The 12,952-nt window shown below is 47.1% G+C and overlaps 1 protein-coding gene across 13 annotated transcripts in view; it reads left to right on the top strand.

The window, feature by feature from the left end:
- Positions 1–12,952, top strand: part of tcf7l2 (transcription factor 7 like 2) — a 109,482-nt gene that overhangs the window by 29,814 nt on the left and 66,716 nt on the right. For all 13 annotated transcript variants that reach the window (XM_083787886.1, XM_083787885.1, XM_083787883.1 and 10 more), the window contains exon 4: positions 8,421–8,522. In XM_083787886.1, the coding sequence (XP_083644012.1) occupies positions 8,421–8,522 (102 nt within the window). The remainder of the gene's footprint in view (positions 1–8,420; positions 8,523–12,952) is intronic.

The following is a 12,952-nucleotide window of genomic DNA, read 5'->3' as shown; positions in this document are numbered from 1 at the left end:
TGGGATACGATGGAATACGGTGGGATACGATGGGATACGGTGGAATACGGTGGGATACGGTGGGCCTTGCAGCATTTTCTGAAGAACAACCCTCTACTTTTATACTTTTTATCCCACCCCCACCCCCTTGTGCTTGGCACTATGGGAAAGCTCTAGAGACTCGGGAGAGAGAGAGAGACGAAGAGAGAGTTCATCCCTCTGCGTGCTTTTTTGAGGACTCCCTTGTCTTTTAGTTCATCAGAGACAATTGAGTCATTCAGCTCCCATTGTGAGGGCTGCTCAGCCACGGAGGGGGTGCAGGGGGGCCGGGATAGAGGGGGACAACGAGTTAGGGTGTGTGTGTGTGTGTGTGGGGGGGGGGACGAGGGGAGACGTTGGGAAGGGTTGGTTGAGGGGCTGAAAGGGGAAGGGTGGGGTGTAGGAGAGAGGGACGGGGTACGTCTGTAACGCACAAGCCCAGAGCTGGAGCACGTCCTCTTTAGAGGAGGGGGGGGGGGGGGGGGGGGGAGGAGAGTGCGGATGGGGGGGGGGGGGGGGGGCAGGAAGGGAAAGAGAGAGAGTTATCCTGGAACTCCGGAGCAATTTGTCACATTGGAATAGCTCTTGAGTTACCAGGGGGGCCCCTCGTCGTAACGGGACGGAGAGTTTTGGGCTCTGTGTGTGTGTGTGTGTGTGTTGGGGAAAGGGGGGGGGGGGGGGGGGGGAGGTGCATAGCAGCAGCAGCCGGAGCAAGCAGAGAGGAGGGTCAAGGGTCACGGTCTACTCAAGCCCAGGCGGCGCGTCCGTCAGCAGGGGCGGCTGTGAGGGAGGGAGGGAGGCAAGGAGGAAGACAGGCTGAGGAGGGGAGGGGGTGTGGGGAGGGGAGGGGCGCTCGCCAGGGCTCCGTTTTCCTTGGCATGCTTGTAAAACCTGCAGGAGAGATTAGCCTGTGAGAACATTTGCAAGAGCAGCGCTAAAGTGGAGAGACGCCTGTTGGGGCATGCGTTTCTGCGCACAAACACTCTCTCTCTCTCTCTTTCTCCCGCCCTCTCCTCTCCTATCTCTCTATCTCTCCGTCTCTCTCACTCTCTCTATCTCTATCTGTCTGACCCACCCTCTACCTCCCTCTCTCTCTCTCTCTGCCACTCTCTCTCACCCACCTTCTCTCTCTCCCCACCTCTCTCTCTCACACACACACGCACACGCACACGCGCACACACACACACACGCACACACACACACGCACACACACACACACACACACACACACACACACACACACACACACACACACACACACACACACACACACACACACACACACACACACACACACACACACACACACACACACACACACACACAATCAGTGCCACACTCCAGGGTGTCACCTTTCACCTTCCCCTCTAACCAAGCTCAGGGGCGGGGGAAGAAAACCCTGTATGGAATGAGTGTCCCGTCATTCCCTCATACTCCAGGGCTCTCCGGTCATCCCCTCATACTCCAGGGCTCTCCGCTGCAGTTGTGTCTGAATATTTCTCGCACATTCACACATTTCTGCGTACATACAGTGCGCCCAACTCGGACAATCGCCAGGCTGTGCATAGAAGCCTTCAATTGGGCAGGAATTTTCCCATGACTGGGGGGAAATCTGAATTTGAACCCCACCACCCCCTAACCCAGCGGTGGCCTGTCCTCTGGCATGGATGGATGGCGTGTTGAATTACCTCATAGATGACAGCAGCAGCCCCGTCACTCTGTAACACCCACCCCCCTTCCATCCCCACAAGTACTCGTCATAGCACTTAATACCCTATGTGGGGGGTCCATAAAACAAAACAAGACTGGCGCTTTTATGACCTTCTTCCCCCTCCTCCCCACTTTCAGGACGTGCAAACAAGCGTAAACAAAGCCATTTGTTTTTCTTTTCCGCAGTAAAGGCCTTGTGGCAGTCGTAAAGGAGTGGTGCTAGTGTGGAGAAGGGCCAGGGAGCTGAGTCAATAACTACCCTCCAGCCCGCGCCGCCTGTGGGCACCCCGTTGTGAGCTCTCCGCTAATTACGACTGATTTAGACCCGTCTCAGGAAGGGCTGCTACACGCACATAGACACATTACGCACGCACGCGTGGGCATGCATCGCACTCACATGCGCGCAGGCACACACACAGACCCAACTGGGCTGGGCAAGTAACCGCAAATATATCGAATCGATGTTTAGAAGCAATAACAATAGAGCACCGAAGTCTGACGTCACTTTCAGTAGAGGGCGTCAGTCCCCAGGTTCATGTATTTTTTTAGTTGCATTGAAATCTCCATAGGAGGATTTTTAGATTGCTTAGAACTGTGTTTGAAAAATAAACATGTCATCCCGGCCGCTTCACTCATATGGATATGAAGAATCAACTGACTGAGAGAAAACGCTAATGTTACTGCTACTGAATTAGTTACATTTTCGCTAGAAGCAGACTGTATCATATTTATATGAGTGACTGACTGTTGCAAACGATACAGACACACCTCCCTGACAATAACGCAGAGACAGCTTGTTTATTTTTGGACCACAACGCTTATAGTAGACGATATTAAGATCACCCCATGTTATTCTCCATAGAGAAATTACTTCCGCGAACCAGGGGAATCGAAGGGATGAGCGAGTTACGTCAGGACTTCGGTGCTCTATGACTCAATCTTGCTCATGTATGTTATTCGAATAATCAAGAAGCAATCAGGCCTAATAATTATGATTAAGTACTTAACCCATTATGCTTTGTTGTTCAATTGTGGTGTACAAATATATTTTTTTATTGTTCATTATACGCAAACAAGGCAAAAGTTTGAAATATTCGTGATATTTATTTGAACCGATCTACATACTCAAGCGAGCAAGTTGTAGACGACCAGCAGAGTATAAGTTGGGGTTGACAGAGGATATCAGGAGTCAAGTTGTTTGCAGAAAGCCAGCTATAATTAGCCCGTTTTTTCTTAAACATTGTCAAGGACCCCGAGTTGATATGCATTAGGGCCGCTGACCCCCATTTGGAAGGATTCTGTGCCACGAATTACAAGAAGCACAATGGGATGGCTGCATCGTTTGGGGCCCATCTGGCTTTGGTTTCTTTTGGTAGGATGCTTGAATCTTTTCCCAGTTGTTTTTATATCCCTTGCATCACAGAGGCCAGGTTCCCGAGGCCAGGTTGACTGGTCAGAACCTTTCTTGCAGGGGGTCCGCTGTGCTATAGAGCAGCATAATAAAGGAGGAGCCTTCTTCATGTGGAGTTTACACCACATCCATTTTTCATGCCTCGGCCTTTGGGCTACTGAGTGCCAGCTCCTGTGGTGGTCCCACGATTGACAGATAGACCCGTGGAGGAAAGTAACTCCGTACACACCAGCACAATTGCAGGATACTACTACTACGTTTGCTTTAATTGTATATTTCCCTACCTTGATTACTTTATACCTCTATTCCACTTCATCTCACAGGCAAATATTGTAGTTGTATTTGAAGACATTAGCTACGAGTTTAAAAGGAACCGGGTGGCTATTTGAGGCAGGGGCTACTATTTGATATCACAATACATACCTTTATAATTTAATAATAATTTAAACTTTCGATATTCGAAAATAGCCAATCTACAAGTTTACTGCGTGTTGCTGTGCAACACTCGGTGAGCTTGTAGACTAATTGTGAGCTTGGAGATGGGCTATTTTCTACAGATTTGGAGAAATTGTGAAATATGTGAAATGGGTCATTCTGCATACTTCGTACTTTTGGAATACAGAACTTTTACCTGTAACGGAGTGCTTCTATTTTGTGGTAAAAAACAAGTATTTCTTCCACCACTGCGTCATGTGTGTTGATCACAGGTAGCGTTTCCTCTGGCCTGTTTGTTCCTCTACTCCAGTCTCTCAATGAGCAGTATTTGACTTCCTTTCGCTTCTTTTTTACCGGCTTCCTGTCCACAGTCTCAAAATAGCTTTGCCAATGCAGCCACAAGTTTGACTTTGCATGCAAATATAGATGAACTTATTTGACAAGACGGTCAGAGCTATGTGATTAATAGTGAACTGCAGTGAGCAGTTTTCCTGTGTGTGTGTGTGTGTGTGTGTGTGTGGTTCTATTTCCTTTCCCTTGCAATGAGGACAATTTCAGGCCCTCGACCTCTCTGTAACCTAGCTAATGCCACGAGCCTAGCAGGGCTCAAAGAGCGGCTGTGACCTCTCTATGCCTTCAAACTAGGTGGCCGTGACATTGATAAGCGGAACGCTGCCACCGAAGGCTCACTGGGCCGATAATTAAGTATGAGCACAGCCCTCGACAAAAGCTAGCAACAACAACTCGTATAGACCGATTCCGTAGCGGTTTCATGGTCGCAGCCTACGTATTTCCTGTAGACGGACTCGACGTAGCTGCGGGGTTTAAACCCTCACCAGGCGCATCTCTTCCACTACAGTGAACGGCAGAGTGACTGATGTTAGTTTGCATCAAACTTTACTCTTTTACCTGCTTTTTTACTAACACTAACATTACAAAGATGTCCAGAACATCGAGATGAACCTGTGTAGTTCATGGCTGCTCCAACAGTAGTGGCAACATAAAAAATAAATAAATACGGAATGTCAAAATATCCACCGTGGTGGCTGAGACCAGAGCCATTGAGTAATGGTTGAGACAAAGCAGTGAAAGGTCCTGAAAGATACATAATTTCAGTCTTACCCAATACCCAATCTTTCTGTTTTATTAACACAAGGCTGCTGTATTTTATACCTCATACTAAGCATTTAAAGTATGAGGTATAAAGTACAGCAGCCTTGTGTTAATAAAACAGAAATATTAGCTTTATTATGGATATCAATCCGCGTCGCTGAGAACAATTTTTTCATTATTATTTTGGGTCGGCCATTCCTTCTTTTCTTTTTTTTAAGATATTTTTTTGCGGCTTACGCCTTTTATTGATTTTTTAAGGGACAGACAGTAGGCTGACAGGAAACGGGAGAGAGATGGGGGGATGACATGCGGTAAAGGCCGTGTCGGGTCCGGGAGTCGAACCCGCGGCACACCGCGACTGGATCACCAGTCCGGTGCCCAGACCGTTACGCTACGGCCTGGGCCAGGCCATTCCTTCTTTAGCATACCTCCTAGACCGGATCGCGCATGCGAGCTGCCGTCCACGGGGGTCGGCCTTTCCTTCTTTAGCGTACCTACACCGGATCGCGCATGCGAGCTGCCGTCCACCTCCCATTATACAGGCAGACTAAAAGCTTCAATAACTCCTAATCTACGGAGCTCTCCATGGTTTGGTCAATTAGCGCGATGTTCGGAGGTCTTTGCTGACTATCCAGTGGTCTAGATGGAAACATTGGTGCTTTCTAGAGCAAGGATGGCTATATTTTAGCTCGCTAGCATTGACGCTATTTATTTACCACAAGATGTGAGGCACGCACGCGCATTGTACACACACACGCGCGGATATTGCCGTCCATTGCTGGTTTCACGCATGCGCACACCACTCGTGCTCAAGACGGATACATGATACATACATGATACATACGGACATTCCTGGATGTAGGAGTGGTTGCACCACTCAAAAAGCAGGTAAAGGAGTAAAGTTTGAGGCAAACTAACATCAGTCACTCTGCCATTCACTGTAGTGGAAGAGGTGCGCCTGGTGAGGGTTTAAACCCCGCAGCTACGTCGAGTCCGCCTACAGGAAATACGTAGGCTGCGACCATGAGACCCACTACGGAATCGGTCTATAGTTAAAGACAGTGGTAGTCAACCTTTGTTTTTTTTTGCTCTGGGTCACTAGCATATTTGGAGCAATCCTCATCATCTGCATCACCATTTATTATACACATTAAGCAGCCATAACACATTCATTTATTATTTTTTCTTTAACCGTCTTCCTGCCATTGCCGAAGCCCTTCGGCAATCAAAGCCTCAATTTGATAATACACCTTGCTGCCATTGCCGTAGCCCTTCGGCAATTATACTTTTATAGTGCATATGATCGATCACGCCATAATGCTACTCACGTTAGCCGGTTAGCTAGCAGTTTTGTTAGCACTGCACTGGATCGTTCAGATTAGATCGCGGTCGCCATAAGAATCCATTCTATCCGTTTCTTTCAATCGCCTGTATCTCCTATTCCTTGTCCCAGATGGCATTTTTGGTCAAAACAGCGTTTCTTTGACGGCACAGAGCCGACGTTGTGGAGTGCTATATGTACCGGCATTGATTCGATTATGTAAACAAAGGTTGTCTTGGCAACGTAAAGCTGGCAGGGATAAGCTCACTTCCGGTTGAGGCAAAATGTGGCTTTTCAAAATAAGAGCTCAAATTAAAAAAATGCTGGCATGAATTAGGTCCTAATTTCTCAATAAATGGCAGCAGTAAAAGGGTTAAGATATTTTTTCTGGCTTTTTGCCTTTATTGATATATGTGCAGTAGGTTAGAGAGATGGTGGGGAAGACACGCAGCAAAGGCTGTTGGGATCGGGACTTGAACCCGTGACACGCTGTGTCGATTACCATCCAATGGTGCCTGGACCGCTAGGCTGGCCTGGGCCACATTACTGACACATACTGATCTTAAATCCGGATTTATTCTGCCTGACGGTGTCAGAAAATAGTAGTAGGCACATGCAATGAGATATCTCAAGTTATTTAAATTTCAAGCTTTTTAACAACAAATCTATTGGTTCATAAGTTTTCTTAAATCTTGATGGACTTGGACTTTGATGGAAATATATATATATATATTTTACTTTTTGGTACAATCCATATTTTTCTAAACATTTTCCCATGGACCACCTGCGTTTATGGACCAGTGCTTTTAGACAATGGCATATAACCATCCTTCCAGGATGTCTGTCTATACAGGAAGAGGGATTCGCGCCACATTTAGGCGCGATAGCCTCAAGTCTTGGCTACCTTTTCTGTCGTGACCTACCCCCTTTCACAGGTCCATTTATATCCTCCAGAGTTACGTTCACACTCCCAAGACTTGACTGAACTGTGCATTAATGTATGGAGATGAGACTGACTCCCATGCAAAGGAATGTGCTTTACTCGCCTTTTAGAGCAATCCACATCGTACATGTCATCAGCGCTCCACCCAGCTTAAAACACACACAGATGTTTCTCATGACCACTGTGTCTGCGTGCGTGCGTGCGTGCGTGCGCGAGCGCGATAAAGGCCAAGTCAATCATTTATGGGAGCAGTCAGTAGGTTGAGTCACAGAGCAGTGTTGAGATTCCACAGTTCAACGTTTTATTTTATTTTTATGAGCTCTCAGGCTGCCACCAATAAAAGTCACTTACCCTACAACAGTCACATTTAATGGCATTAGGTCATCTTAAAACACGTAGGCAGTGTACAGTAGTGTACAGTAGTGCATGAGGCTTTCTTTCCAAGCATTATTGTCAATCATGTTCACGGACCCCCAAATTGGCTTTGATAAGTCCCCATCTCAAATGAATCTGTCCTATAGACCCCGGAACAGATGTTTTTAGTTGGAAGTAAATGCAGTTTTCTAAATCTCATAACAGGACATGAGAAATGCCGTATATTCATAGTGTTGACATATTGTTAGAATGGTTACTCATACATATATATATATTTTTGAATTGTAATAAGTTGATTGAATTATGGACATTAACGTACTCCTTACAGTGTGTGCCTGGGGACACCCCTGGAAGGGCCACCTGGGGGTTCCCGGGCCGCACATTGAAAAGCACTGCAGTAATCTACAGTATTGCATAGTGTGCATCCAATTCACCCCCACCACGCTCCCAAAAGAGCCGCCTGACATTTGAAACTGTCCTGACTCTTGAACCAGACATCCACTGACTTACGTACTTAGCATCTTCATGTTCCCCACTCACGTTGCATCACGTCACACTGCTAGTACTGCTAGTACTGTGTGCCTTGGTCATTTTGTTCTCATGTTTTTGTTACTCGCTTGTTCATTTAAACAATGTTCATTATTTAGCTGTTATATAGTTTCAATGTACAGATTTTTTTTTAATGGTAGTTATTTAGACTGATGCTAGGGGTCTTGGGTTACCCGTGATCCTAATTTACTGAGAAGCACTACACTGTCTCTCTGCACTTGATGTATGCGTTTACCTTGCTTATTGTACGTCGCTCTGGTTAAGACAAACACAGTATTGTCTTACAATTGTAAGTAATGCTGGACACTGTGCACCCAGGGGCATGCCGCCAAGCCAATCATACTCAATACCAATACCAATCATTCTTTAGGGTCTCTCTGTCCGTTCCATGTTTTTGAGCTTTTCCAACCCTCATTTGCAGAGGGCCAGAATGTCAACACAACACACACGTTTTGTCTGTTTTTTTGCTTTCTGCATTGTTAACATGTTTTGTCTCTTTCTTTCTTTCCTCCCCTCCATTGTGTTTGTTTTTCCCTACCATGCAGTACCTACAGATGAAATGGCCTCTGCTAGACGTTCAAGGAGGAGGTCTCCAAAGTAGACAAGCACTTAAAGACGCCAGGTCCCCGTCACCGGCCCACATCGTTGTAAGTAAACCCTCCGCTCTCTGCCCTTATTTTTCACCCTTTCCCCCCCCCCCCCCCTCCCCCGCTCTCTCCTTCCTTCATTCATGGCAGAAAGACCAAGCTTCATCTCTGCCTGCCTATCAAAAAATAAATAAAAAAATAAAAAACCTTTCTCAAGGCTATATAGTCCTAACCTCATTCCCCTGTGAAGCCTGGTGAATGGATGCCTTTGACTAACTTGAAAAGTACATGGACCTTTTTTTTTTTGTCTTTTACCCCCAAATCACAGTGACTAACGCATGCAGTCAGTTTTTTGTTTCGTTTTATTTTACCTAAGGGCCGTGGTAGACGAGCACATTTTGGCACTGGAAGTTTTCTATTGATTGATTTCTTTTGCTAAACAGGTGTGGTTAGCGAAGCGTTCAGCATTGGAGAGGTGCCGTTAAGGCAGGTGAATCCAGGTTGTTGTTTGTTTTGGTCCGGCCATGCTACCATTAAGTCCAGAGAACCCCATATTGACAAGTTTTTAAGAGCACGACCTCAAGGCTGGGCAGCTAACATGCTGTCTTTGTGAGCAGCGTGGGAGTTGATTCAACAGTGTTTACCCTCCCATGCAAAGAGCTGCAGTAGCTCTCTGGTAGCAGAGAGAGTGGACAGCCATAGGGCCATGAAGAGTACATTAAAGTACACACACACACACACGCACGCACGCACGCACGCGCGCGCACACGCGCGCATATATATATATATATATATATATATATATATATATCCGTTGCAGTGCATCTACTCCAGGCATGTCAATATCTGAGAGGCTAGGAGAGCTAGCATGTACAGTTGAACCTGAACTTGATCGTTGTGCCACAGGCATAAAGTTTTCCGAGAGGTCAGCGGAAAGGTTGCGCTGTGGAGAGAGGTGTGTGCGAGGCATGTTGAGAGGCATGTTGTTCACAGGGTTAGCCGAGGCTGGAAAATCAATGAAGTGTGTGGAGGTAGTGGAGTTAGTGAGGTGACCGCAGAGGCCCTGGGCCATTATTGGCAAGGTTGTTAGTTTTTTTGTTTTGTTCAGAGTTTCTTTTTGAGTGGAGAGTTCCCAGTTTAGAGTCACAGTGTTGGTGTGATGTGTCCTGTGGCAGCAGTCCAATGCTGGAGTGGAGATCGTAGCTGTACTGTATGTACGTGACCTTATTGTACACATACCACTGCAGAGAAGACGGCAGACGGTAGTCATTTGAACGCTGGAATCTTGTACCCGGCAACTGTAATTTTTGCTCTTTGGGACTTTAGCCCATTCACATTTAAGCATATAGCCTAAAATAGCAGGAGTTGACAAAGCTGTTTATTTGAAATATAAACCCTGTCAAAAGTTGGTGTTTGAAGACAAAGGAGCTGCTGGTGACAGACAGTGTACTTCTGAACAGAAACCAGCCCAGCTCTGGTCCGTCTGCGATGCCAACGTTATTTTTATACCTCTGAGTTCAGGGGCCCCTTCTTACTTCTTCTTACTTGGTTATTTTAAGACTAGCGCTGAGGAGGAGGAGGGGAGGGAAAAGGGAAGAAAAAAAAGGTCCCGTCTCTCCTCTGGTATTATTGAGATGGTCGTAGGCAGGCAGCGCAGGCTGCAGGTAAATAGTTTTTCATCCTGCTATGACTCAACGTTGGCTGTAAATACTCTTGCACTTCATGTCCTGTCTTAACTAGCTGCTTTTTAAAGGGTGGTTTCGTAACACAGGCACAAAGCGCAGTGGTTGCAGTTCAAGTAGCACCTCGCCTTCCCAGCCCATTATTGTCTCTGTGGGCATTTGTAATACGTCTTATAATAATGGTTTTGTTTGTTTGTTATTTCTGTATTTGGATTGATCAGCGCGACCTGTCATCCGAGAACGAGGCTATAGCGAGATCAGAGGGGCTGTTGCCTCCGCGCGCGACTGTAAATTCCGGCAATCAAATTGAACGTGAAATGTGGCTTGTGTTGCCGGCGCCGTATCCCCCCAACCCCCCCACCCCCCCCAGCCCTGCCATACCCGCCACATTTGACTGAGGGAGGTGTTTGATGGAATGTTTCCCTGGTTTGCATCATGCTGGTTAGCTGAACGGGTCCACAAGACAAATTGCGACGGGCACGGCAAGCCCTCTCGTTGCCACTCCAATAAGACAGTGCTTTTTCTTTTCCTCCGAGGTGACCCGCATGCTCCGCATATACGTGAGCCTCTTATCAATAAATTGGAGCGTAAAAGGTAGTTTCGTTTTGGGCTCCCGAAACGAGAAGGAACACACCTTGACCCCACCACACCCCTGAATGGCACGGCATTCCGCGCCATACGCGATAAGGCCGACGGTCGGCAGTCCCGCACTAGATAAGGACAATGATCCGAAGTTCAAGTGACCCTCTAAACGGGCCGAGCAACAATAGCACCGTGAAGTGAGATAGAGCCAGGGGGCAGCTGTGGCAGATGGGTATAAAAAGAGGAGATGAGTCTGCAGTTTGGAGGGCTAGACGGCTCGTGGTTCTGTCGTAGGTGGACCTCCGCAGGGTCACATGAGCGAAAGAGGAGCATGTCCTCGAGGGGGGTCGTGACGGGCCTTTTGAAGACCACTACCACCCTGTGGGCAGTCAAAAAAAAAAAGAGAAACACCACTGCTGAACTTTTATGCCATTGGTTTTAGATTATTCATTATTTATGAACCTATTGATTTTTGAGGGAGAGAGAGAGAGATCCAGGGAGAAAGTATAACCTATATATTTTTGATCGTCTTGTTTCATGCCTCCGAGTGAAGTAGCATACTTCGTCAACTCGGAGCTCGTCACTTCAACTGGACACCATTGACTCGAATATCATGTTTGGTAGTGGGGATGTTGCTCGGAGCTGCTGCAAAAAGGGGGAATTTTACACACATCTGTGACAGATTTGTGTGTGTGTGTGTGTGTGTGTGTGTGACTGTGTGTGTGTGACTGTGTGTATTTGAATGTGTGTGCGCTCAAAACTAGTCACTCCCACACTGCTGACAGAGATCATCGCTGTGGGCCAGTAACTTCAGCTGGTGTCTGTTAGTCCCTGTTATTGTCGCAGCGTTGGGTGAGTGTACTCCGTCACGTCGCTTGTGTTGCTAGCGTTAATAATGGTGCATGGCAGTGCATCTTTTCATCAACTGTCACCAGCCGCAGTACAATACAACGCTGGTCCCAGCAGGAGTCGAGGAGGGCTTTGTTGGGAACGCCATGACATCATTGAGCTGAAACGCATTAAACTATATTAGCTTACAGTCATTTGACAGCTGCTTTTTCACCTAATGGATTATAATATTATGTACACAGTATAATCCATTTGTAATTCTTTGGCGTTTACAAATGTGCAAACATACTATTCATAAGGGTCGTTTGGGTTACATTTGTAAACTCTTTGTAAACTTAAATTAAACACTTGGTAATTTATGATTTTGAAAGATTTTGAAACGCACGTTTTACAAAATCAGCGCCATGCTGGGAATTGGGGCACGCACGCGCGCGCACACACACACACACACACACACACACACACACACACACACACACACACACACACACACACACACACACACACACACACACACACACACACACACACACACACACACACACACACACACACAGTGAGAGACAGCAGGGAAATGGTTAACACTCCAGCCTTCCCCTCCTGTCAGTGAAAGCCAACAAAACAATGGAGACATTGTCCGAGCAGAGCAAGACTCTGAGACTGTGTGTGTGTGTGTGTGTGTGTGTGTGTGTGTGTGTGTGTGTGTGTGTGTGTGTGTGTGTGTGTGTGTCAGAGGTAGTGAAGCTTTGGTGCAGGCAGACAGAGGGAGGACGCTTGCTTCTGAGTGTATGGTAATTAACATGGAGGAAGTGATGGAATCTGGACATGTTTTTTTATGGCAAGCGAGACCTCCCACCTGAGCCACATCCCCCCCAACCCCCACCCCCCATTCAGCCACACTTGTTCTTCTAAAGAAACACTGTGGAAAGAGAGCAACTGAATAGAAGTGACGTGTTTCAATATTCTGAATAAAAGAACCAATAGAGGTGCGTTTTTAGCCCCCGAGGGGTCGCGCTACAATGACTCTGCGGATTCCCACAATGGAGCAGGAGACCGACTGGCTGTAGTGGAGGCTCGCCCTGCGTTGAGAAAAGAGAGAGAGAGGTCCGGGATCACGTTGGTTCTCATTGGCCACCTCTGTGTCCATTTAGAGGAACTGGGGGGGGGGGACGGGACGGGACTTCCTGTGCTTGTGAAAGGGCCGTGCACCTGGGCTGTGCAGAGGGACAATGAACCCGGAGCTCTGGGGAGGACATCACCTCCGATGCTGTTAACGAGCAGTCACTGCCCCGAGGTTTTTTACCCCACAAAGCATCCCTCTCTCTCGCTTTCACTTAAGACACCCTCTTTCCCGTATCTTTCAGCCATCTCCCCATC

This window comes from Protomyctophum parallelum (assembly GCF_964188405.1).
Source record: "Protomyctophum parallelum genome assembly, chromosome: 17".
Lineage (NCBI taxonomy): Eukaryota > Metazoa > Chordata > Actinopteri > Myctophiformes > Myctophidae > Protomyctophum > Protomyctophum parallelum.
This window is presented reverse-complemented; position numbering and strand designations above follow the sequence as displayed.